The sequence below is a fragment of the Urocampus carinirostris genome, chromosome 11 (assembly GCF_059441175.1).
Source record: "Urocampus carinirostris isolate Australia breed hairy pipefish chromosome 11, RoL_Ucar_1.0, whole genome shotgun sequence".
NCBI classification, from domain to species: Eukaryota; Metazoa; Chordata; class Actinopteri; order Syngnathiformes; family Syngnathidae; genus Urocampus; species Urocampus carinirostris.
The window spans coordinates 13951875-13976186 of NC_142359.1; the positions used below are offsets into that span (position 1 = coordinate 13951875).

The 24312-nt window shown below is 43.1% G+C and overlaps 1 protein-coding gene across 1 annotated transcript in view; it reads left to right on the top strand.

The window, feature by feature from the left end:
* Window positions 1-1881: 1881 nt before the first annotated feature.
* The window catches only part of sorcs2 (sortilin-related VPS10 domain containing receptor 2), a 235647-nt gene continuing 213216 nt past the window's right edge, over window positions 1882-24312 (top strand). The window contains exon 1 of the mRNA XM_088348692.1: window positions 1882-2223. Coding sequence (XP_088204818.1) covers window positions 1939-2223 — 285 coding nt within the window. The 5' untranslated portion in view covers window positions 1882-1938. The remainder of the gene's footprint in view (window positions 2224-24312) is intronic.

Here is a 24312-nt window from a genome sequence, read left to right on the forward strand (position 1 = left end):
TTACGTTCCCCAAAAATGAAGATAGTAAGTAATTTCTAGGAACATTTGCACGAGGGGGATTCTTCACTTCAACTGGTAAGCACCCAGACTTTAATTATTTATTTATTATTAGGTTTTAGATCAGCACTGGTGTATGGGGATACTCCATTTACAATATAATGGTACAGATGGTGTGGACTGAAGTCAGGCAGACTGGAGGTTTTGGTTAGATCAGTGAATGTGTGTGGAAGAAGACCGTATGGGTCGATAGACAGCCCTGCTAATGCTAGCCTCAGTTTCTCTAAAAACAGATCTTTGTGGTTTTTGACAAGATGAGTCACCTTATCCGTCAGCTTTACAATATTCATTAGACTAATCATTGCCAATGGCGTTGAATAGTATACATGTTGTTGTTGTTCTTGTCTCCTGTTTACCGGCCTCGTCCACTGTTTGGTACGGTTTATTGCCGTCCGTCATGGTGTCATCACATGTGTGTGTGTGTGTGTGTGTGTGTGCACAAGTGTCAACCGTTTAGAACAGGGGTGACAAACTTATTTTAACTTGGGGGCCACACGATAGAACAAACATTCTGTCGGGGGCCGGACTAGTAGATTAAAGAGAAAGAAAAAGAGGGATAAAGAAATAAGAGAAAGAGGGAGGGAAAAGGAGAGAGGGCGGGACAAGAGAGAAAAAGACAGAGAGGGAGAGAGCGTGAGAAACAAAAGATGAAAAGTCGTGAGAGAGGGGGAAAAGAAAGGGAGAGGAAGAAAGAAATCCAAAGAGAAATAGAAAGACAGAAGGAGAGAAAGGAGAAAAGAAAGCGCTAGGGGTATAAAGAGAGAAAGAGAAAAGGAAAAAAGGAAGTTAGAGCAAAAGAGGTTAAAATACACAGAGAGACAAAGAGCAACAAATGAAGAGAAAAAGAGAGACACATAGAATGAAAGAGACAGAGTGGGAGAAAAGGGGTGGAAAAGAGAGAGAGAGAGAGAGAGAGAGAGAGAGAGAGAAATAAATACAGTGTCTTTGTGAGAGGCACCTGGCTTTGGCAACATCAAGTTGACATATTTCAACCTGCAGCTTGTTTTTCTCTTGCGCTTCTCTGAGCGTTGTCTCGTGGGCCGGATTCAATGCCTTAGCAGGCCTGATGTGGCCTGCGGGCCGCCTTTTTGTCACCTGTGGTTTAGAATATGGCCCTCGAGGCGTAGTTTGCCCACCCTTGATTATTTTAGACGCTCAGACATATTCAAATGACATGTCGGGCCTCGACTTTGACACGTATCTTAATAAAAGAATCAGATACAGTGGAACCTCGGTTTTCGAACGCCTCTCAGTTCGAACAAATCGGTGTTCGACCCAAAATTTTGAGAAATTCTTGCTTCGCTGTCAAAAATTCGGAGTTCGAACGCCGGTACGCTAGGGTGCGATGCTGAGCGGCGTACGGGTGTTTTAGCCCCTAATTACAAAGGTAAGAAATCCTATTCATAATTCTTTTCTTTATCCTTTTTTTTGATTTTTACACGTTCATGTTAGCGTAATCTTTCGTACGGAAGATTACGCTAACGCCAACGTACGATTAGCCTGGGTTAGCTTCATGTCTACGTTCATGGTAAACATTCAGGGTCTTGGAACGGATTAAAACGATTTTACATTACTTTTAATGGGAAAAGCGATTTTCGGTGATTGAACAAATCGGTTTTCGAACAGGGTTCTGGAACGGATTATGGTCGAGAACCGAGGTTCCACTGTACCATAGCTATGAAGTCGAAGTGGGGTTGTTGATCACAAGATGGCGCCAGTGCGCCGTTTTGCGGTTCTGTTTGGCACCGAGACCCGTCCACGTTGTTGCCGCTATCCAGCCACCCTCCCTCTCTCTCTCTACTCCTTCGTTTGCTCTCACAGCCGCCAGTAAACACCTATCCATCTCTCCTCAGTCTCCAGCTCCGTCTCCCGGCCACCAGCATGGCCGAAGCAGGGCTCCTCTCCGGCGCGCGCCTCTGTGTCTTGCTCCTCACCGCGACGGCAGTGACCGCCATGTCGGGATACGCGCGCCGTGACCAAGAGCGCCCAGGACGGGTAGAAACCTCGGAGGGAAGCGAGGACGCCGAGCGCTCGGAGGGATCCCCTCGCCTTAGAAGAAGCCTGTCCCGGGAGAAGCAATTGTCCCTGCAGAGCAGCTCGTTCGTCCTCAAAGGAGACGCCACGCACAACCAGGCGATGGTCCACTGGACCGGCGAGAACAGCAGCGTAAGTAGGCGAAGCCGGGATGGCGAGCGGCCGTCCACACCCTCTTTGTGCCCGTCCCAAGTTATTGTTCCTGCCGCGGGAGCCGGTGACGCACCCTGCCTGCTTTGTTTACGCGCGCAGGTGCAGCACCTGGATGCCCAAAGCGCATCCTTGGCTGCATGCGGTTGTTTGCTTCCCTTTGTGGGAAGGACTCCACTGTGCGCTTCAGCGAGCGATGTTTTGGCTGATTGTTGATATCCAGGGTTGGGTAGGGTTACTTTAACTGGATTACTTTCAATTACTTTTGGATTACTCCGATACCAAATATGCTAATAAAAGACAAAAGAAACTGAAAATGAATAAAATGATTAAATTTTGTGCAGGCTTGGGGAGTAACGGACAGGGTTGGGTGGGGTTACTTTAACTGGATTACTTTCAATTACTTTTGGATTACTCCGATAGCAAATATGCTAATAAAAGACAAAAGAAACTGAAAATGAATAAAATGATTAAATTTTGTGCAGGCTTGGGGAGTAACGGACAGGGTTGGGTGGGGTTACTTTAACTGGATTACTTTCAATTACTTTTGGATTACTCCGATAGCAAATATGCTAATAAAAAACAAAAGAAACTGAAAATGAATAAAATGATTAAATTTTGTGCAGGCTTGGGGAGTAACGGAACTCATGGAACGGCAAAAATGATGTTGGCAAGCTGTTAGGATTTATTTTCATTTTGTTTCTGTCGCATTTCATGTTATTTTTGCCGAAGATCAAAGAGATCAAAGCCAGGAGAGAAAGCTTACCACGTGTTGTGAGTCATCATTTTATTGATATTTAGTTTATTTTGTCTTTTATTAGTATATTTGGTATTGGAGTAATCCAAAAGTAATTGAAAGTAATCCAGTTAAAGTAACCCTACCTAACCCTGCTGATATCAAGTGTGATGATTTTTGATTTTGCAGCGGACAAATATTTGGGTCGAATTGAACTTAATTTGGGTTAAAATTTGACCTATGAGTCAAATGGAAACAACTTCTTGGGTTGTGGAGTATGGAGTGACCATGTCTTTTAGACCAGGGGTGTCAAACCCATTTTAACTGGGGGGCCACACGATAGAACAAACATTCTGTCGGGGGCCGGACTAGTAGATTACAGAGAAAGAAAAAGAGAGATAAAGAAATAAGAAAAAGAGGGAGGGAAAAGAAGAGAGAGGGCGGGTCAAAGAAAGAGAGAGAGGGAGAGAGCGTGAGAAACAAAAGAGATGAAAAGAGAAGTTGTGAGAGAGGGGGAAAGAAAGGGAGAGGAAGAAAGAAATTCAAAGAGAAATAGAAAGACAGAAGGAGAGAAGAGAGAAAAGAAAGCGCGAAGGGTAGGAAGAGAGAAAGAGAAAAGGAAAAAATGAAGTTAGAGCAAAACAAGTTAAAAAGACACAGAGAGAGAAAGAGACAAAGAGCAACAAAGTAAGAGAAAAAGAGAGACACAGAGAGTGAAAGAGACAGAGACAGAGAGTGGGAGAAAAGGTGAGAGAGAGAGAAATAAATACAAGTACACTTGGGGGCCACACGATAGAACAAATATTCTGTCGGGGGCCGGACTAGTAAGAAAAAGAGGGATAAAGAAATAAGAGAAAGAGGGAGAAAAAAGGAGAGAGGGCAGGACAAGAGAGAAAAAGAGAGAGAGGGAGAGAGCGTGAGAAACAAAAGATAAAAAGTCGTGAGAGAGGGAGGAAAGAAAGGGACAGGAAGAAATAAATCCAAAGAGAAAGAGAAAGACAGAAGGAGAGAAAAGAGAAAAGAAAGCGTGAAGGGTAGGAAGAGAGAAAGAGGAAAAGTGAAAAAAGGAAAAAATGAAGTTAGAGCAAAATAAGTTAAAAAGACACAGAGAGAGAAAGAGACGGACAGAGAGTGGGCGAAAAGGTGAGAGGAATAAATACAAGTACAGTGTCTTTGTTCGAGGCACCTTTCTTTGGCAACATCAAGTTGCAGCCTGTTTTTCTCTTGTGCTTCTCTGAGTGTTGTCTCACAGGCCGGATTCAATCCCTTAGGGGCCTGATCTGGCCCGCGGGCCGCCTTTTTGACACCTGTGTTTTAGACAAAAAGACCCATTTGTTTGTTTTGAATTGTCTATATTAAGGGGGGTCAAACTCATTTTCACCAAATTATCTTAATGGCTGTCCTTAAAGGGCCGATCTAACTTAGAAACATAACCAAATATAATTGAGTGAACTAAATGTCACTACTCCTTAAAGGTAAAGCATGTTGTTTGAGGTGTCATCAACATTTTGAAGTTAAATAATTTTTCCATTAAGTATGTGTAAAAAATGTCCACCTGAGTTTTAAGAGTCATCCATCCATCCATTATTATCTACACTGCTTATCATCAGTAGGATCACGGGGGTGCTGGAGCACATCCCAGCTATCTTCGGGCAGAGGGCAGGGGACACTCTCTCATTTACACCTAGGGACAATTTGGACCGGCAAATTAAACTTGATATGCATGTTTTTGGTTTGTGGGAGGAAACCAGAGTGCCTGGAGTACACCCACATAAGCACAGGGAGAACATGCAAACTCTGCACAGGAAGGCTGGTAGCTGCATTCAATCCCATGACCTCAGAAGTGTGCCGTAGACACGCTAACCACTCAGCCGCAGTGCCGCCCACTTCCAAAAGCCGTTATGCTTTATTTTCCATTGCGCCAAGCTGCTTTATCAGAGCTGTTCGGGGAAGAACACCTTAGAATCCTGTAATAGAGAAAGGGGTGGGGGCTGCTCAAAAGAGACATCATGCTTATCCCTTCAGGTTTTTCTTTTTTCTTTATTTTTTGGTGTAGCATGAAGATGGTGAAAGTAAGAAACTTTTAGTCAATTTCACACACCGACCTAAACCCCCAAAAATGAAAAAAGAAGAGTTTATTCAAGCGGGTCTAAGAAATGCATGTACTTACAAAGACATCATAAACAGGCTGCAATCATGGCTTTACGGCAGGAGATGGCGGCAGAGAGAAACAAAGTTTTCAAATTCCGCACCTAATCTTTAAAGGTGCTGTCCGTAATTTGAACATTTTCTACATGCTGCCGCCATCTTCTGGCTTAGATCATCATTGCATTCTCCGTCAAGCTGCATTTGTGGCATGTGCAAGAACGTGTTAAACACACTCAAATACTCTCAGTTTTCTTCTTTTTTAGGGGGTTGGGTTGGCGTTTGGACTCTATTTGAAACAGTACTTTTCTTACTTTCAACATTTTCATACTACAGTAAGAGAAAACCGAGAGCTAGAGCACCTCCCCTCCATCCCCTTCACCCGAAGACAGCTAGGATGGGCTCCAGCACCCCCGTGACCCTACTGAGGATAAGCGGTGCAGATAATGAATGGATGGATAATCATAGCATTTGGATTCCATGTAAAACAAGTTACATATTTACTTTATCCATATTTTGCTTAAATTATTCCCGTTCCTACAAAAATATTTTATATAGCTGAAGTTATTTTTTAGTAGTTATTTTGTTGTTGTTGTTGTTGTTCTCCGTAGAGCTCTTTGAGACTTTTTGTGATAAAGGGCGATACAAATATGACTTGACTAACTCAAAACATTACTGCCATATAGGGGCGCTGAGCCATCACTTTGCAGGTATTGTAGACCAATGGCATTGTGGGTAATGGAGTCATAGCACGCCTATGACCCATTTACTAGCTCAGAAGGTAGAGCGCTCGTCTTGAGATCAAGAGATCGCAGGTTCGATTCCTGGCTCCTCCGTGTTATATGTCGAAGTGTCCTTGGGCAAGACACTGAATCCCTAATGCCTTCAATAAGCAGGTTGGGTGCCTTGCATGGCGTGGTGTGTGAGTGTGTATGTGAATGGGTAAGTGTGAAGCACATTACCATTATTAGACCCTAAAGCATTTTAAGCACTCGTGGACCACATTCGGCCCGCGGGCCATGAGTTTGACACTCACCTGAGTGCAGTCTATATAAAGGGACAGGTGTGTGGTGATTGGGTTCAGGTGTGTGCAGTTCAACCTCCCTCCATTTTGGTCCATTTAAACAAAATGAACACATTTTGGGTGTGGACTTGTGTGCAAATATAGGGTAAGTTGGCTTCCTTTTTTTCAAGAAATGACATTTATTGGGTTATTTTTGAGTCAGTTTTCTAAAAGAGTGTGTCGGTCGAGAGATGGCCCAAAATTGAAAGAATCTTTGACATTCGTTTTAAGAGGATTTTGTCTTGAAGCGGTAGTAGCTCAGGAGGTACAGGTTCGATTCCCGGCTCCTCCGAGTTAAATGTCCAAGAGACACTGAAACCATAATTCCCCTGGTAAAAAGTTAGAAAGAAAAACAGGAATAAAAAAGGAAAGAAAGCAAAAAAAGGGAAAATGGAGAAAGAGAAATGAAAAAAAGCAAAGAAAGAAAATGGATTTAAAGAGCCAAAAAAAAAGGGAAGCAGAATCAAAGACGCGGTGGCCTGGATGAGAGGAGTCTTTCATAATGTTGTTGAGGCCAACTGGGTAGGGAGCAACCAATTACTCTCTGGGCTTTGTTTATGAGGCACAAAAAAAGGAAAAAACGGGAACAAAAAAATGAAACAAAGCAAAAAAGGGAAAATGGAGTAAGAGAAATAAAAAAAGGAAAGAAGGAAAACGGATTTAAAGAGACAAAAAAAAGGGAAGCAGAATCAAAGACGCGGTGGCCTGGATGAGAGGAGTCTTTCATAATGTTGTTGAGGCCAACTGGGTAGGGAGCAACCAATTACTCTTTGGGCTGTGTTGATGAGGCACAAAAAAAGGAAAAAACGGGAACAAAAAAATGAAACAAAGCAAAAAAGGGAAAATGGAGTAAGAGAAATAAAAAAAGGAAAGAAGGAAAACGGATTTAAAGAGACAAAAAAAGAGAAGCAGAATCAAAGACGCGGTGGCCTGGATGAGAGGAGTCTTTCATAATGTTGTTGAGGCCAACTGGGTAGGGAGCAACCAATTACTCTTTGGGCTGTGTTGATGAGGCACAAAAAAAGGAAAAAACGGGAACAAAAAAATGAAACAAAGCAAAAAAGGGAAAATGGAGTAAGAGAAATAAAAAAGGAAAGAAGGAAAACGGATTTAAAGAGACAAAAGAAAAAAAAGGGAAGCGGAATCAAAGACGCGGTGGCCTGGGTGAGAGGAGTCATTCATAATGTTGTTGATGCCGACTGGGTAGGGAGCAACCAATCACTCTCTGGGCTGTGTTGATGTTAGGCACCTTGCAAGGCTGCATGGCCGCTATTGGTGTGAGTGTGTGTGTAAATGGGTAAGTGTGAAGCACATTGTAAAGCTCTTTAGGAAGTCAAATCATTTAGCATGAAGCAGAGAGTTTACAGTCATTACAAAGAGAAACGTCCTTGCCATTTCTCCCCATGTGTGATTCTCTTTGAGTTTTGAGGGCTAAATGTCTTTGATTGCAGAGAAAAGCGCCGTTGCTCCCATCCCCGTCGGTATTTTGGCATTTCGGGCTCTTGTAAACAAGAGCCGCCTTTGTGATGGATGAGGGAGACGTCGCCGGTCGTCTCAGCCTTTGTGTACGACGGTAAAGGCAACTGCGGAAAAATTGTTTTCTATGCACGCTGATTTCATTGAAATTGCTGTATACTGATGAGGGATTTCGGGGGGGGGTTGGAGTTTTGGTTGTTGTAAAACTTTAATGATGATGGTGGAAAGACATTATAAAAAATTGCATTTCTCTTAGTTCTATTGGGAAGAAGGGAAAGGATTGTACGCACAATCTGGAGATCTCTGGTCGCGGGGAGCAGGTCGCTCAGACGTGGTGAGCTGTGTCGAGACCGGAAAAAAACAGGTCAGTAGCTGGGACAGGAGAGCAAAAAAAAAATTGGGCCTAAGAAATTTGTAATAATGCAAAAAGAAACAAAGGGAGTTTGATATGAATTCAAATCAAACTTTAGCAGCTTTCTGAAACCTTTTTATTGTAAATACATTTCAATTTCAAACCAAACCAGCATGACACATTTTTCACATAAACCAAAAACTAAAAGTGCAGGAAATAAAATTAGGTTTAGCAGCAATACGTATAAAGGTACATCGAGATCAGAAAATGGGTCTAAGAGTGGAAACAGACGGGGCCAGAACAGGAGTGAGTCGGGGTCGAAAAGCTTGCCGAGCGTGAGCAGAGGTTCGCAGACGGACTGACAACAGGTGACAGAAAGACGGGGGTAGACATAGTGACAGGGAGCCAATCAGAGTCCGAGGCCGTTGGCGCCAAAGGGGCGGGCACAGGTGCCACGCATTAGTAATCATGACAAAAATGCCTGTTGTGATCCGACAGTTTGCTTTTTGATGACGAAACTGCTTAGAGTGTGTTTTCACAGGCCACGGAGCCATATCCTCCTAATGTGAGGTGGCTAGAGTCATTTCCGACTCTTTTTGGGAGATTGATTCAGAGGAGGGGATTCCCAGCCCCCTCGCTCAACCCAACTGAGGTGTTGGGAGTCATTAGGTGACCAAACCCCCCAATTCCAACCACCAAGGGAGGCAACAGGTACCAATGTTTAAGTGTTAGGTATGACTCGGCCGAGGCTTGAACCACAACCTCCCAGTCTCAGGGCGGGCGCCATACCCCCAAGGCCACCGAGTTGGTCTAATAAGGGCATACCTGTGTTATTTTAAATGTTCTGTCGTTATAGTTTGTAGGTACCTTAGTCAACCCCCCCATCACCCTGCCATAAAAATTAAAAATTCTCTTTGTCATTGATAACTACGTAGTGAACATTGAGTAATTCGAGATTCTGTCGGGAACAGAATAGAAACAGGACCCACTCGCATAACGTTTCTCACAAGTTGTACTAGAAGAAAGGGAGGGGTTTGCGCCCGCGATCCAGGGATTGCTGGACACGGGAAGCAGGTGGGTCTGAACGCGGAAGTGGGACTTCCGTGGCGAGCGATGGGGGTGTCGGGAATGGAAAAAAACGGGTCAGTACAAAAACGTGGTCTGGATCGGAAACAAGTCGAAAGCCAGGACGGGAGAGTAGACGTGATCGAGATCAAAAACGATCGTTATTCGGGACTGGAGAACAGATGTGGTCGAGATCAAAACGGGTCGTAATTCAGGACCGGAGAGCAGACGTGGTCGAGATCAAAACAGATCGTAGCGGGAGACAAACAGGAGCAAAAAACGGGACAGGCGAAAAAGGGCTTGCCGTGTAAAAACAGAGATTCGCAGACGGACCGACAAAAGGGGACGGACAGGATAGACTTTAAATACTGACAGGGAGCCAATCTGTCAACAAGCTGCAGCTGGTGCCACACGGGCGTGGCCAATTGGGCGCCATGGCAACCGTGACAGATTCCACACGGCACTTCAGGATTAACACTTGAAATAGAAAAATAAGATGAAAAGAATGCCAGTATAAGTAAGCAAACTACAGACTCTCCCCTACTAACGACCATTCGACTTACGCTAAATGGTAGATCCTCCAAAAAATTTTGAGATGTCAAAATTTCCGGACATTGCTGTAAGTTAGATTTTGTATTGTGTGCACCTTTTTCTGAGTACAGGGCAGTACTGTAGTGCTTCTTTCCGCCGCTACCATCGTGTGGCGCTGTGAGAGGTCACCCAGCATCCACCCTGAAGAAGAAATCCAGTTTCTACTTCTTAGTGTAAGCGCACCATACTGTATCTCCAGCGCGCTAAGAACTCTGAAATTGTGTTTAATGTCTCGTGCATCCATTCAATATGGTTGGTGTAAAGTGTAAAGAAGAGGCGAGACGTTTCTTTTGGAATGTAGGTGGAATAAGAAAGCTTGATGCGGTTGAGAAAATGGTCAGAACGCTTTTTTTTGTCTACTCTCCACCTGGGAGGAGGACCTCTTGAAGCGCATCTTCTAAAAGTAATTGAAACTTAACTTTATTTATCTTTATTATATATATATATATATATATATATATATATATATATATATATTTGTTTTTTTTTGTTAAAAAACAATGCAGGTTACTTAGAGAAGCCTTAAACATGCTTATATAAACCTTAAACATTCCATACAAAATATAGCACTGAAGCAAATTACGTCTTTCATAATGTTGTTGACGCCGCTGCGGTATCTCAAGCTGACTGGGCAGAGAGCAACCAATTACTTTCTGGGCCGTGTCGATGACTCTATTTTTGGTCTGCTGCCGTGTCCCCGTTATTTTCATTGCTTAAGTTTTGTTTCTTGACTATTGAGCCGCTTGCTTTGTCCAGTGGTGTCTAAACAATTTCGGTTATTTTAGAGAGATATAAACTAGCCATCCACTTGAAGAACTTCCTCTTCACCAGTTCCTCTTTTTAAGCAGCGTTTTATGATGATGCCAGGCAAAGAGCCATGTTTCATCCCACCCCTCAATAAAAAGTTCATTCTAGCCCAATAACACGGACAAACGGTCAGGTTTAATTTCTCCAGGGCTGACATTTATGAGCAAAGCCAGTCAGGGCATGAGCAAGTTTCCCTCAAATCAGAGTGTGTAAGGGTGCTTGAAATCCTTGAAAGTGCTAGCATTATTATGTTGTGTTTTATATAATTAAAAGGTTGAAATTTCTGCCTTGTTTTTCGAGTCTGCTTGAAACGACGCTGACACTGCTTTCTGGTGGCTTCACTTTACTATTGTAGCTTTACTTCCTTTGTGATGGACTGCAGCTGGCATTAGTTTGTACGGTATTGTCTTTTGAAGTGCCATTACCCCCTATGGGTCTTGTCCAAGATGACAGGTGCATGTTACATTGAAACAGGGCACTATGACATGTGTATTAGTGAAAGGAATATGTATCAACTATGGACATTTATTATGGGCCATGCAAAAAAATGAAGGTAGTGTTTCCCAGTGGTGAATTGTAGAACTACCTGCAACGGAAAATGTAAGCTACTTATATCTGTCATTTTCATCCGACATCTTAATGAGAAGAAATCGGTCTTAAAAACAATTGCATCGACATAAAATTCACATGTCTTGCTATATGCGCACGCAAGATAAGAAATTGCATATGAAAATTGTATTTGATGATTACTGATGTGACTCAGCTGTACCCGCTCATTTGGCGCCAACCGCCGCGGGTTCTGATTGGCTCCCTGTCACTATTTGAAATCAGTCCTTTCAATCCCCTGGTGTCAGTCCAGCTACGAAACTCAGCTTTTTTTCGACCCTGACTCCCACCTGTCCCGTTTTTAGCTCCCGTCTGTCTACGGCTACGACCTGTTTTTGCTCCCGACCCCGTCTGTTCTACCGTCCCGGCTTACGACCTCTTTTTGTCCCCGACTACGTCTACTCTCCCGTTCTGGCTTACGACTCGCTTCCGACCCTGACCACGCCTTGCTCTCCCAGTCCAGCCTACCGACCCGTTTTTCCGTCCCTGACATCGCCGTCGCTCACTTCCTCGGTCGGAGCAAGATCCGAGTACGAGAGCCCAGCGAACACCGGATCATGGGCGCAGCTCTCTCTTTCAATAAAACTTGTGGTAAACGTCACGCAAGTGGGTCCTGTTTCCGTTCTGGTCCTGACGTTGTAGATATATGATCCACGCTAGATTTTTTTCTTTTATCTCATTCACTACCAATGATGACTAAAGATGTCGAAAATCAGTTCTGAATTTAGTGACATTGACGGATTTAGACGTCAAACCTCCCAAGTAGGCTGCAACTGTGCTTGAAGTCAATGAGTTTAGGAAGGTTTTAGGATTGCAAATTCTTAAAATGTTTTGGGCTAACTCATTTGATAGACAACCGCCAATCAGTTTTTAATTTGGTGCCATTAAAAACTTTAAATGTCAATCCTTCGTTTTCTATTTAAATAGGTTGAATAAAGACTTGAGTAACACCATCCTATTGCCCTTTATTCAACCTACTTAAGTGGAAAATGATTTGACATCTAATTGTCATGAACCAGAACAGGATCAGGACCCAAACGCGTGACATTACTCACACAAGCCTTTTATTTTACGGGGAATCATGCATGTTAGGCAGCAGTCTGGTGTGAAATGATAAGAAGTAGAGGTAAGATCGGGCCAAAAAAAAGCACCCGAGCCCGACGCAGGCCCGAGGGGTATTAAACCCGACCCGGACCGAGCCCGACTAATTAACTGGATTTGCTGGCCCGGCCCGAAAGGGGCCCGAAATTACATATTTTATTTATAAGGAGGGGTGATTTATGATAACAAATTAAACTCTGCCTTTTGTTACAACATCTAGGCCTAAGTTAAATAAAACTGTATAAACATTTACATCTTTTATATTTCTGTGTCTGCACTGCAGATGTTACATAAGCGACAATCTGTCATTGACGTTTTTTTTTTTTTGAGGTAGCGAAAACATTTAAGGGCGTCCGTCATTTTGACGACTTGATCATTGGGCCATAATCCACAGCAGCAGTAGTAGTACGTCCTTAAGATTTTAGCGCAGCACTTTCATTGAGGGGGTGTTGACGTGTTGTGCCCTTTTCCGACTCCTATGCAAATCCCCCCCCCCCCCTGATCGTATTCTATATAAAACGCTTATTAAAACAATAAAGCGAGCTAATTATAATAATTGGGAGATCCTAGTCTATATAACGCGTTTATTTAAACAATAAAGCGTGATTTTATTCTGCAAATTGCGTTTTTTAACGCGGATGAAAATGTCACCAACGTCAATGTACGCTTCCGACAAAAGCGATCGTATTCTATATAAAACGCTTATTAAAACAATAAAGCGAGCTAATTATAACAATTGGGAGATCCTAGTCTATATAACACGTTTATTTAAACAATAAAGCGCGATCGTATTTTACAAAATGCGTTTGTTAATGCGGATGGAAAAGTCACCAACGTCACTGTACGCTATGATTTCCGCAATCACAACTAATTGTACACAAATAATATTTGATTTACTATAATATCCGTATGTAATGTCTTTTTTATTGTGAATGAAACCCTGGTTGCATTTGGATCCCGCGCGTCACGTGCACAGAGCAGAGCATGCTCTGGCTCCGTTAAAAGCAATTACAGCTCCTTCTCCGTTTTATCCAAATTATTTATTTTATAACAAGTATTCCTTGGTCTAGTATCCATACATAGTTTAAGTATATATTTTTAATGAACATATATTTATAATTATTAATTAATTAAAAAAAAAAAAAAAAAAAAAAAGCAGGACCGAACCCGACCCGACCCGACCGTATGACTGACATTTCAGGCCCAACCCGGCCCGAAATTGCCTCGGGTTCGGGTTCGGGTTCGGGCTCGGGCCATAAATCTTAGGTCTAATAAGAAGCCAGAGGCCGACGAGATCGATACCAATTGCTCGAGTTGATAACGGACAGGACGGGACAGACATGATAGATAATGAAAACAGGATATCGAAAATAAACAGGACAAACTAGACGAGAACGAAAACTGGAGAAAATAATAAACAGGACAAACATAGACGGAAACAAAACTGGAAACCCAAATTAAACGGGAACAATATCAGACAGGAAATAACAACAGGAACAGGACCGAGTCGAAACCCACATCTTTTGGGGCAGAAGTTTGTTGACGGACTGACACAGGAAAAATGAGAGCGCTGAGCTTAAATAGACAGAAAGCCAATCTGTCAATGAGCCGCAGCTGGTGCCACACGGGCGAGGCCCAATTGGTCGCCATGGCAACCGTGACACTAAGACAGTGAATTGTACTTACCTTGTAACTGATTTTCGAGTCTTTCAGTCGTCATCGGTAGTGAATGAGTTAATGGTACTGGAGAAATTCGAGAATGGACTTTTTTAAGTGCTTGGATTTGAATTTGGTGTGCGAACCCTGTAGAAATCTATCCAACCGAGCCTCTGAAACAAAGACCACCAGAATGCAGACGCTAATTCAAGTGATGTCATTTCATGACCAATGGTAGGCTAAAGAGGGCTAGGATCATTTTGCAACCAAAGCACGCGAGGTTTGCCGGAGAAACCGAAAAGACAACGATTTTAGTAAAAGTTCACCGATCACGCTGCCGGCTTCTTACGAGTCCAATATCGTCGAGGTCAAAGCAGCCGAGGTGTAATAATACACGCCGGCGTCGTTTTCTTATTACTCCGCCGACGGTCCGAGATATTTTTCCCGATACTTTTCATATCGAGCGGGTCCCCTCGTAAATGTACCGGGGATCATTCTTTAATGTGTTTACTCCTGGCTCAAGCCTGCCCGCGGCGTCAGCGCTGGGAAATAAAGATTAAAATGAGCAAATCTGCTGACTGCTCGCATAATAACGCTGCTTTGACACACTAGGGTGCTCACGCTTCAGCTACTTACAGAAAGAGGGACTCAAAACGAGGGACTCGAACTGAGGGACACAAATTGATGTACCCAAAACGAGGAACCCAAATTGAACTACCCAAAACGAGGAGCTCTAATTGACGTATCCAAATTGACGTACCCAAATTGACGTACCCAAATTAACAGTCCCAAAACAGGGGACCCAAATTGACTGACCCAAAACGAGGGACCCAAATTGATGTACCTATAACGAGGGACCCAAAAAGGGGACCCAAGTTGACGTACCCAAAATGAAGGACTTAAACCAAGGGACCAAATTGACGTACCGAAAACGTGGAGCCCAAATTGACGTACCAAAATTGACAGACCCAAAACAGGGGACTCAAGTTGACAGACCCAAAACCAGGGACCCAAATTGATGTACCCAAAACGAGGAACCCAAATTGAACTACCCAAAACGAGGAGCTCTAATTGACGTATCCAAATTGACGTACCCAAATTAACAGTCCCACAACAGGGGACCCAAATTGACGGACCCAAAACGAGGGACCCAAATTGATGTACCCATAACGAGGGACCCAAAAAGGGGACCCAAGTTGACGTACCCAAAACGAAGGACTTAAACCGAGGGACCCAAATTGACGTACCCAAAACGAGGAGCCTAAAATAACGTTCCTAAATTGACGGACCCAAAACGGGGGACCCGAATTGAAAGACACAAAACGGGGGACCCAAAACCAGGGACCCAAGTTGACGTACCCAAAATGAAGGACTTAAACCAAGGGACCAAATTGACGTACCGAAAACGTGGAGCCCAAATTGACGTACCAAAATTGACAGACCCAAAACAGGGGACTCAAGTTGACAGACCCAAAACCAGGGACCCAAATTGATGTACCCATAATGAGGGACCCAAAAATGTGACCCAAGTTGACGTACCCAAAACAAAGGACTTAAACCGAGGGACCCAAATTGACGTACCCAAAATGAGGAGCCTAAAATAATGTTCACAAATTGACAGACCCAAAACGAGGGACCCAATACGAGGGACACAAGTTGACGTACCCAAAATGAAGGACTTAAACCAAGGGACCAAATTGACGTACCGAAAACGAGGAGCCCAAATTGACGTACCCAAATTGACGCACCCAAAATGGGGGACCCAAATTGACGGACCCAAAACGAGGGACCCAAATTGATGTACCCAAAATTAGGGACCCAAAACAGGGGACCCAAGTTGACGTACCAAAAACGAAGGACTTTAATCGAGGGACCAAATTGACGTACCGAAAACGATGAGCCCAAATTTACGGACCCAAAACGGGGGACCCAAATTGACGGACCCAAAACGAGTGATCCAAATTGATGTATCCAAAATTAGGGACCCAAAACAGGGGACCCAAGTTGACATACCCAAAACGAAGGACTTAAACCGAGGGACACAAATTGACGTACCCAAAACGAGGAGCCTAAATTGACGTTCCCAAATTGACGCACCCAAAACGGGGGACCCAAATTGGCGGACCCAAAATGAGGGAACCAAGTTGACGTACCCAAAACGAAGGACTTAAACCGAGGGACCCAAACTGACGTACCCAAAATGAGGAGCCTAAATTGACGTTCCCAAATTGACGCACCCAAAACGGGGGACCTAAATTGGCGGACCCAAAATGAGGGACCCAAGTTGACGTACCCAAAACGAAGGACTTAAACCGAGGGACCCAAATTGACGTACCTAAAACGAGGAGCCTAAATTGACGTTCCCAAATTGACGCACCCAAAACGGGGGACCCAAATTGGCGGACCCAAAATGAGGGAACCAAGTTGACGTACCCAAAACGAAGGACTTAAACCGAGGGACCCAAACTGACGTACCCAAAACGAGGAGCCTAAATTGACGTTCCCAAATTGACGCACCCAAAACGGGGGACCCAAATTGGCGGACCCAAAATGAGGGAACCAAGTTGACGTACCCAAAACGAAGGACTTAAACCGAGGGACCCAAACTGACGTACCCAAAACGAGGAGCCTAAATTGACGTTCCCAAATTGACGCACCCAAAACGGGGGACCCAAATTGGCGGACCCAAAATGAGGGAACCAAGTTGACGTACCCAAAACGAAGGACTTAAACCGAGGGACCCAAATTGACGTACCTAAAACGAGGAGCCTAAATTGACGTTCCCAAATTGACGCACCCAAAACGGGGGACCCAAATTGGCGGACCCAAAATGACGGACCCAAGTTGACATACCCAAAATGAAGGACTTAGACCGAGTGACCCAAATTGACGTACCCAAAACGAAGCACTTAAATTGAGGGTCCCGAAATGAAGGACTCAAAACAAGAAACCCAAATTGACCGACCTGCCACCAAATAATGCAAAACGTCTAATTATTCTCGGCCATTTTGTAACATCAATAAAGTAACTCAAACAAATAATTCCTCAACGGAAGTTAAGCATTGAAAGAATTCCTTATACAAGTAATTTAATGATGGCCATATTTCTGAATGGTTTCAACTTAAACTCGATAGAAAATTGTTAACGCAGTGACTCATTTTAACTTAGTCTTTTTTTTTCATTGCCAGGGATTAACTAGGTCAAACTGTCCTGGGGTCTCAAAATGAGTTGAGTTGGGTTGGGGGGCTCTGAGGTTGGGCCAAATAAATGGGCTTTTCCATAAATACAGCACTGATTAAAAATGTTCCACTGTTCTTCAAGGGACAGTCGTTTAGATTTCTCCACTAGATGTCGCTGTAATGTGTAGTGAAACTCAGGAGTCCAAAGAAGACTAAAAGTGAATAGAAAGCGCCTTTTTTCTTTACAGTTTTACCCAGCTTTGCTCAAAGAAAGATAATAAGTAGGGACAAAAAAAAAATCATAAAAAAAGGAATTAAAGGATAGGTGAAGGATAGAAGAAGTGAGAAAAAGAGGCCAAAAAAAGGAAAGAAAGAAAGCGACAAAACCAGAGCAACGTTCATATTAATGCTAACATCCTGCATTGGACTGCTAGTCAGCAGCGTGTCCTAAGCTCCAAATTAAAAAATTTAACTTTTTCGTCATCCTGAGTTTTTGAGTTTTTCCTTGCCCTCATGTAGGTTTTAGATCAGGGATGGTGTAATAATAGTCTCTAGTTTGCAATAACCTGTGGTCTGTGTAGCCCTTTGAGACTCTTTGTGATTAAGGGCGTCACAAATAAACATGACTTGACTCATACTGAGGTTTTTGAGTTTTTCCTTGCCCTCATGTAGGTTTTAGATCAGGGGATGGTCTAATAATAGTCTGTAGTTGAAAGTGAGTAAAAAATGCCTGTTTTCTTCACATTTTTAGCCAGGCTTTCTCAAAAAAGATAAGAAGGGAAAAATATTTGTTTTATAAAAAATGGAATTAAAAAAAGGAAGGAAAGAGCGAAAGAAGAAAATGGAAAAAGAAATAAAAAGGGAAAGAAAGAAAAGGTATTTAAAGAGACAATAGAAAAAAATACAATTTTCACTTTTTTTCTCTTCATTTCTTACTGTTTTCGGCCCCTTTTCAAAGATTTTTCTTCTTCCCTCATCCTGAGGTTTTTGCGTTTTTCCTTGCCCTCATGTTGGTTTTAGATCAGGGATGGTGTAACAATAGTCTGTAGTTTGCAATAATTTGTGGTCCGTGCAGCCCTTTGAGACTCCTTGTGATTTAGGGCGCCACAAATAAACATGACTTGACCTGACTCTTCCTCAGATTTTTGAGTTTTTCTTTGCCCTCATGTAGGTTTTAGATCAGGGGATGGTGTCATAATAGTCTGGGGTTTGCAATGGTCTGTGCAGCCCTTTGAGACTCCTTGTGATTTAGGGTGTCACAAATATACATGACTTGACTAGACTTCTTGGGTTACCAGGTATTTTTTATGAAAAAAAAAAACAGTGCCTTGGCGAAAATGAATATAAGTCTAAACCTAGAGTGTGTGTATCAATGAAATTTCAAATTGGCTTGCCCCACCACCAACTCTCAACTCTGTTGTCCTATCTAATGCCAGAAACAATAGAAGGTCCACCGATGCCTACAATGTTCTAAGTTGAAAGCTTTTTTCTTCATGGCGCCGACGAAAGAGAGCTAAAAGTAGCCACATGGTTTTTATTTTTTTTATTTTTACCTTTGAAAACAATCAAAAACGGCCCTCGCTAGCATGTCTTTCCAGTTTTGTCCTTTTGTTTTCCATCCCAACTTCCTCGCCGTGTCCTTGCCTGCCTTCACCGCTCCCGTTTCCCCAGTAACCAAACCCGTAATCTCTTGAAAGTCATCGGTTTAGATGCTAGTCCGAATTCGTTGTGAGTAAAGTTTATTATGAGGGTTGCATTTTAAAAAGGGCTAAACTTGCAAAGTTTAGACTTTTATTAATGTGATTCTTTATTAACTCATTCAGTGCTATAATGTATAAATACCTTTTCAGTGCCATAACCTAATAATGTTATTGGTTTCATTAAAAAAAAACGTTCATAAAGGCAGTTCATTAGTAAGTATCAAGCCTTTGGGAATGATTTCAGTATGATAAATCACAAGATGGCTGGAGTGGTTTTGAGCAAGAGTTTGTCCACACATTGAGGAAGCCCCCACTTCCTAGCATTGCCTGAAGTGTATAGGTGGCCCCTGATTATGCTTAGTGAAGCAGCCAGGTGAAAAAAGTGAATATGGATAGGTACAAAGTTTTTTTTCTTACCACAAAAGATGACTAAGTCCTATCGTCATCGTCGGCGCAGAGAGGGATGACATTTCGTGTATGTCTGCAGAGGAGCGATCGCCATGGTGACTAAAATTGTGCGATCACGTCATCGAAAACGCTGGTGTCATGGTTGCCATGGGACCCACTTAGCCGCGCCCGTGTGTGTCATGTTGGCCATGGCGTCCACTTGGCCACGCCCGTGTGTGTCACGGTTGCCATGGTGCCCAATTGGCCCTGCCCGTGTGGCGCCGCTGCGGCTCGTTTAGAGAGTGACTTTCTGTGTATATAAAGCTCAGCGCTCTCTTGCTTCAGTGTCAGCCCGTCAACAAACTTCTGCCCCACAAGACGTGGGTTCCGTCCTGTTTTCCTTCCAAAGAACTTCTGCCCCACAAGACGTGGGTTCCGTCCTGTTTTCCTTCCAAAGAACTTCTGCCCCACAAGACGTGGGTTCTGTCTTGTTTTCCTGCAGTTCGGTATTGTTCCCCTATATTTTTGTACTGTTTAATTTCGGGTTACAGTTTTTTTTCCCGTCTATTCTTGTCCTGTTGGTTAATTTCTCCAGTTTCGGTTCCCGTCAAGTTTCTCCCATTTATTTTCATTACCCTGATCCATTATCGATCTCGTCGGTCTCTGGCGTCCTGTCCTTCCACGCCAGACCGGCTTCCTAATGTGCACCACTCCCAGTTTCCCATAAAATAAAGAGCTTGTGTGAGAACGTCACGCGATTGGGTCCTTTATCTGTTCTGGTTCTACCAGCCGGGCGCTAAAAAGTTCATGCATAAGTTCAGTGTTCCTGCGATAAAATTATCTTTTGCAATCAAAGTTCTTTTGTGTTCATGGAATATATCGTTTGGATCTTGGAGGTATCACAAATGCAACAAAAAAACACCAAAGTGCAAGTTCTGCTTGAAATGCATCCTTTAACAAAAAAAAAACCATTTTCCTCAGAAATGTTCTTGGAAAGAAGTATTTTCAAAAAAACTCAGCAATGTTCAACTGTTGTTTACTAAACAAAAGCAAAGGCTAAATACAAAGTGTTTTTTTTCTACTGAAAGATAAGGGTTTTAGCCTCCTTAGATATGTGCTAGGCTTATTATGTATGTAGCTACAGAACAAAATTTTCTGTAAGCCTTCAACAATGACTCACAAAGCAGTCCAGATGGGTTGCCCTGTATACCCACCTGCAATAAACAATTATTCCCCCCTAACCCTCATCCCACACCTTAGCAGGGGAATGCATATACTCCTCACTTAAAGCAATTAGCATAACGAAGACAGAAAGACTTCCTCCCACGTCCTGGCATCATCTGAACTTGGTGTTGACATTGTTTGTTTTTTAACGTCTGAGTGAAAAAGGAGAAGAAAACGAAAGTGAATTTTTCATTTTTGAGTCATGTCGATTAGCAATTAGCTCGCCAGCGGGGGCGACGGCGTGGGAGCCTGGAAAAGAGGAAAGAACACAGAACAATGAAGCTTAATGTGACACTCGTCTTAATTCGACTTTATACTCTTATGGCAAGCTGTTGAATGCTTGGAGTTCTGGCTACTAGTATTGTCTTTGTCCAAGTATTTTTCTGCCTTTTATTTTGTACTTCATTGTTATAAAAGTTAAATACTCTCATGATTACTGATGCGGAGCACCTAAGTCTGCTCCGTTGGCGCCAACAGCCGCGGACCCTGATTGGCTGTTGTACTCTTTTTAAACCCCCGCCTTCCTGTCAACATTCGTCAGATCGTCTGCGAACCTTCGCTACACGCAAGGCAAGCTCTTTTGACTCCTGACGCTAACCTGCCCGGTTTTCCGTCTGATTCCCGTTGCGGACCTCTTTTCTGAACCTGTTTACGTTTTTGCTCCTCCGTCCCAGCCATTGACCTGTTTTTTATCGCTCTTGACATTGCCTTTGATCGACACGGAAGTGCCACCACTTCCGCGTTCCCAGCGATCCGGTGATCGTCACGGACCGACGATCACCGGATCGTGGGTGCAAGCCCTTTCCTCCTTCTAGATAAAGCTGAGTAAAACAAACGCAATTGGGTCCCGTTTTCGTTCCTGGTTCGTGACAAATACAAAATGATTTGTACTCAAAATGCAAATATTGTGCCTTTGGCACACAATTTTACAATTTTTTTTACAATCTTATTTTATTTTGTATAATTGTCATGTTAAAATACAGAATCAAAAGCAAATAATCTGGTAAATTTTGCTCAGTTTGATTATAATGTGTTTTATTAGAACAAAACTAGTATGATAAAAATAGTAAATAAAATTAGCAAAAGTATCTGCCATCAGGCATATCAAACCATTATTGCCCATTTTTTTTCGGTTTTAGTTTTCCATTTACTAGATAAGTAAAACAAGTAATAAAATCAGAAAATATAATTTGAAATTGTGAGACTTTGATTACCGATTTGAATCACCCAGCCCGCTCATTTGGCGCCAGCCGCTGCGGGCTATCTGATTGGCTCCCTACTTAAACCCAGTCCTGTCAATCCCCTGTTGTCAGTCCTTCCGCGAACCTCTGTTTGTACAAGGCAAGCATTTTTTTGTCCCTGACTCCCGCCTGTCCTGTTTTTGCTCCCGTTTGTCTTCGGGTACGACCCGTTTTGATTCAGACCACGTCTACTCTCCCGTACCGGCTTACGACCCATTTTTGATCCCGACTACGTCTACTCTCCTGTCCTGGCTTACGACTCGTTTCTGACCCCGAGCACGTTTTTGCTCTCCCTGTCCGGGCTCTCGACCTGTTTTCAGTCCCTGACACCGCCATCGCTCGCTACAGAAGATCCACTTCCAAGATTCGGATCACAATCCGAGTGCGAGAGCGACTTGCTCCCCGTGTCCAGCGAACACCCTGATCGTGGGCGCAGCCCTTCCTCTTTCTTTCAATAAAACTTGTGGAAAGCGTTACGCAATTGGGTCCTGACCCTGTTCCGGTACTTGACAGACTTTGTCATTTTTTTCTTTACCAAGCAATATAATCTGCTGTATCTGCCCTATTGTTTTTCTCAATATACTTAACCTTAACAGCAAAATGGCCCAGCGATGCCAGAAGATTGTGAAGTGGTCACAATTTGGCCGCCAGAGGGCGTTCGACCCAATGAGCTAAAACAACAGCTCTCTCGGCTCTTGTATATTATGCCTCAGGGCCTGCAGAACCGGTTATGAAGGCCTCTGGGTAAATTCCTAACCCTGGAAACAAGTAAAGGCCAAAACGTGGTTTTTGAGTTTTTCCTTGCCCGCATGTTGGTTTAAGATCAGGGGATGATGTTATAATAGTCTGCAGTTTGCAGTGGTCTGTGCTGTCCTTTGAGACTCTTTGTGATTGAGGGATTCACAAATAAAAATGACTTGACTTGACTCGTCCTGAGGATTTTGAGTTTTTTCTTGCCCTCATGTAGGTTTTAGATCAGGGGATGGTATCATAATAGTCTGTAGTTTGCAATAGTGAGTGGTCTGTACAGTCCTTTGAGACTCCTTGTGATTAAGGGCGTCACAAATAAACATGACTTGTTAGCTTGGACGCTTAAGAGCAGGGTTGTCTCAAAGTGACTGCACGGGCGTTTACTGTTAAGTCAGACTTCAATATAGAAAGACTCGTCGCTGCTCTGGATTCTTCATGAAATGTGACATAAGAATGAGACGGTATTTTCCTTCCTCTCGCCCTCGCTGTCTCCCGCCTACTCGTCTTTACGTTTGAAAGGAGATGCATGCAGGTGGGCGCTGTTTTATACTCATGGGCCCTCAGCATCAGTTGCACCTGCAAAAAAGGATTCACTCTTTTGTACAGAATGTTTGGTTTTATTCCAGTTTTGGTACCCCGCATTTTCCGAAAATAACATAACTAGTGTGCAGTATTACCTTGTCTAGTGTGACACAGGAAATGCACGACATAATTCAGTATATTTGCTTTCTTCTGGTGATCAGTCATCATCCATATCAGTAGGTGGCAGTAGATTTTTTTAATACAAGTACTAATTTTTTGCTCATGAGAAAGTATACAGGAGGGGTCTCCAACGTGGTATCTGCGGGCACGAGGGTGCCCCCTAAGAACAGCTGAGGTGCCCTTGAAACTGTTCGAAAAATAGCCCCTGGGTGCCAGGTCATTGTGATTTTCACGTAAAATAATTTTAGTGGTTGACTGTATATTTAACCCTACTTCCAATAATTAACCTGGTTATAACATCAACAACAAAGCATTAACATGACAAGTTGTATTTTATAATTGCATATCAAACTGAGTGCCATGAACCGGAACATGGATCAGGACCCAAATGCGTGACGTTTCTCACACAAGCCTTTTATTTTACGGGAAATGGGGAGTCATGCACGTTGGGCAGTCTGGGGTGGAATGATAGGAAGCCAGAGGCCGACGAGATTGATACCAATTACGGATATCAGACAGATGGGGTTGATACCGGACAGGACGGGACAGACAGGATTGATATTAAAACAGGATATCGAAAATAAACAGGACAAACTAGACGGGAATGAAACTGAAAACTAATATTAAACAGGACAAAAGAAATGGGAACAATATCGGACAGGAAATGCCAAAAGGATACGGGACCGAGTCAAAACCCACATCTTGCGGGGCAGAGGTTCGTTGACGGACTGACAAAGGAAGAGTGAGAGCACTGAGCTTAAATAGACGGAAAGCCAATCTGTCAACGAGCCGCAGCTGGCGCCACACGGGCGTGGCAATTGTGCGCCATGGCAACCGTGACACTGAGTGCCATTTGCTCTAAATAGTACCAAAAAGTACCTCTGCGCCTAAAAGAGTTCGAAACCCCTGGTATAGGAATACATTTTAAAACATTTGTTTGGACAAGCTGTTTAAGATTGTCCTGCAAAAATAATAAAATAAATCGAATAAAATAAAAATGTTGCACAATTTTGCTGATTTGAATTGTTTTCCTATTTTAGTTAAAAAAAAACTAAACTAAAAAACGTATATATATTTTGCATATATATATTTCACATAAAATTACCTAGAGAAAGTTGACATGATTGTCCGCCATCTTGCTGCTAGGGGAAGAAAAAATAAAAACGTTGTGAATAGCTGGGGGGAAAAAAATGATATGGTTTGGTCACTTTGATTCTCCGTAGTTGGTATTCTTCCTTCTGCTTTATAGCACTCGTATTTAGTTGCACTACATTACGCAGTGACGTCTAG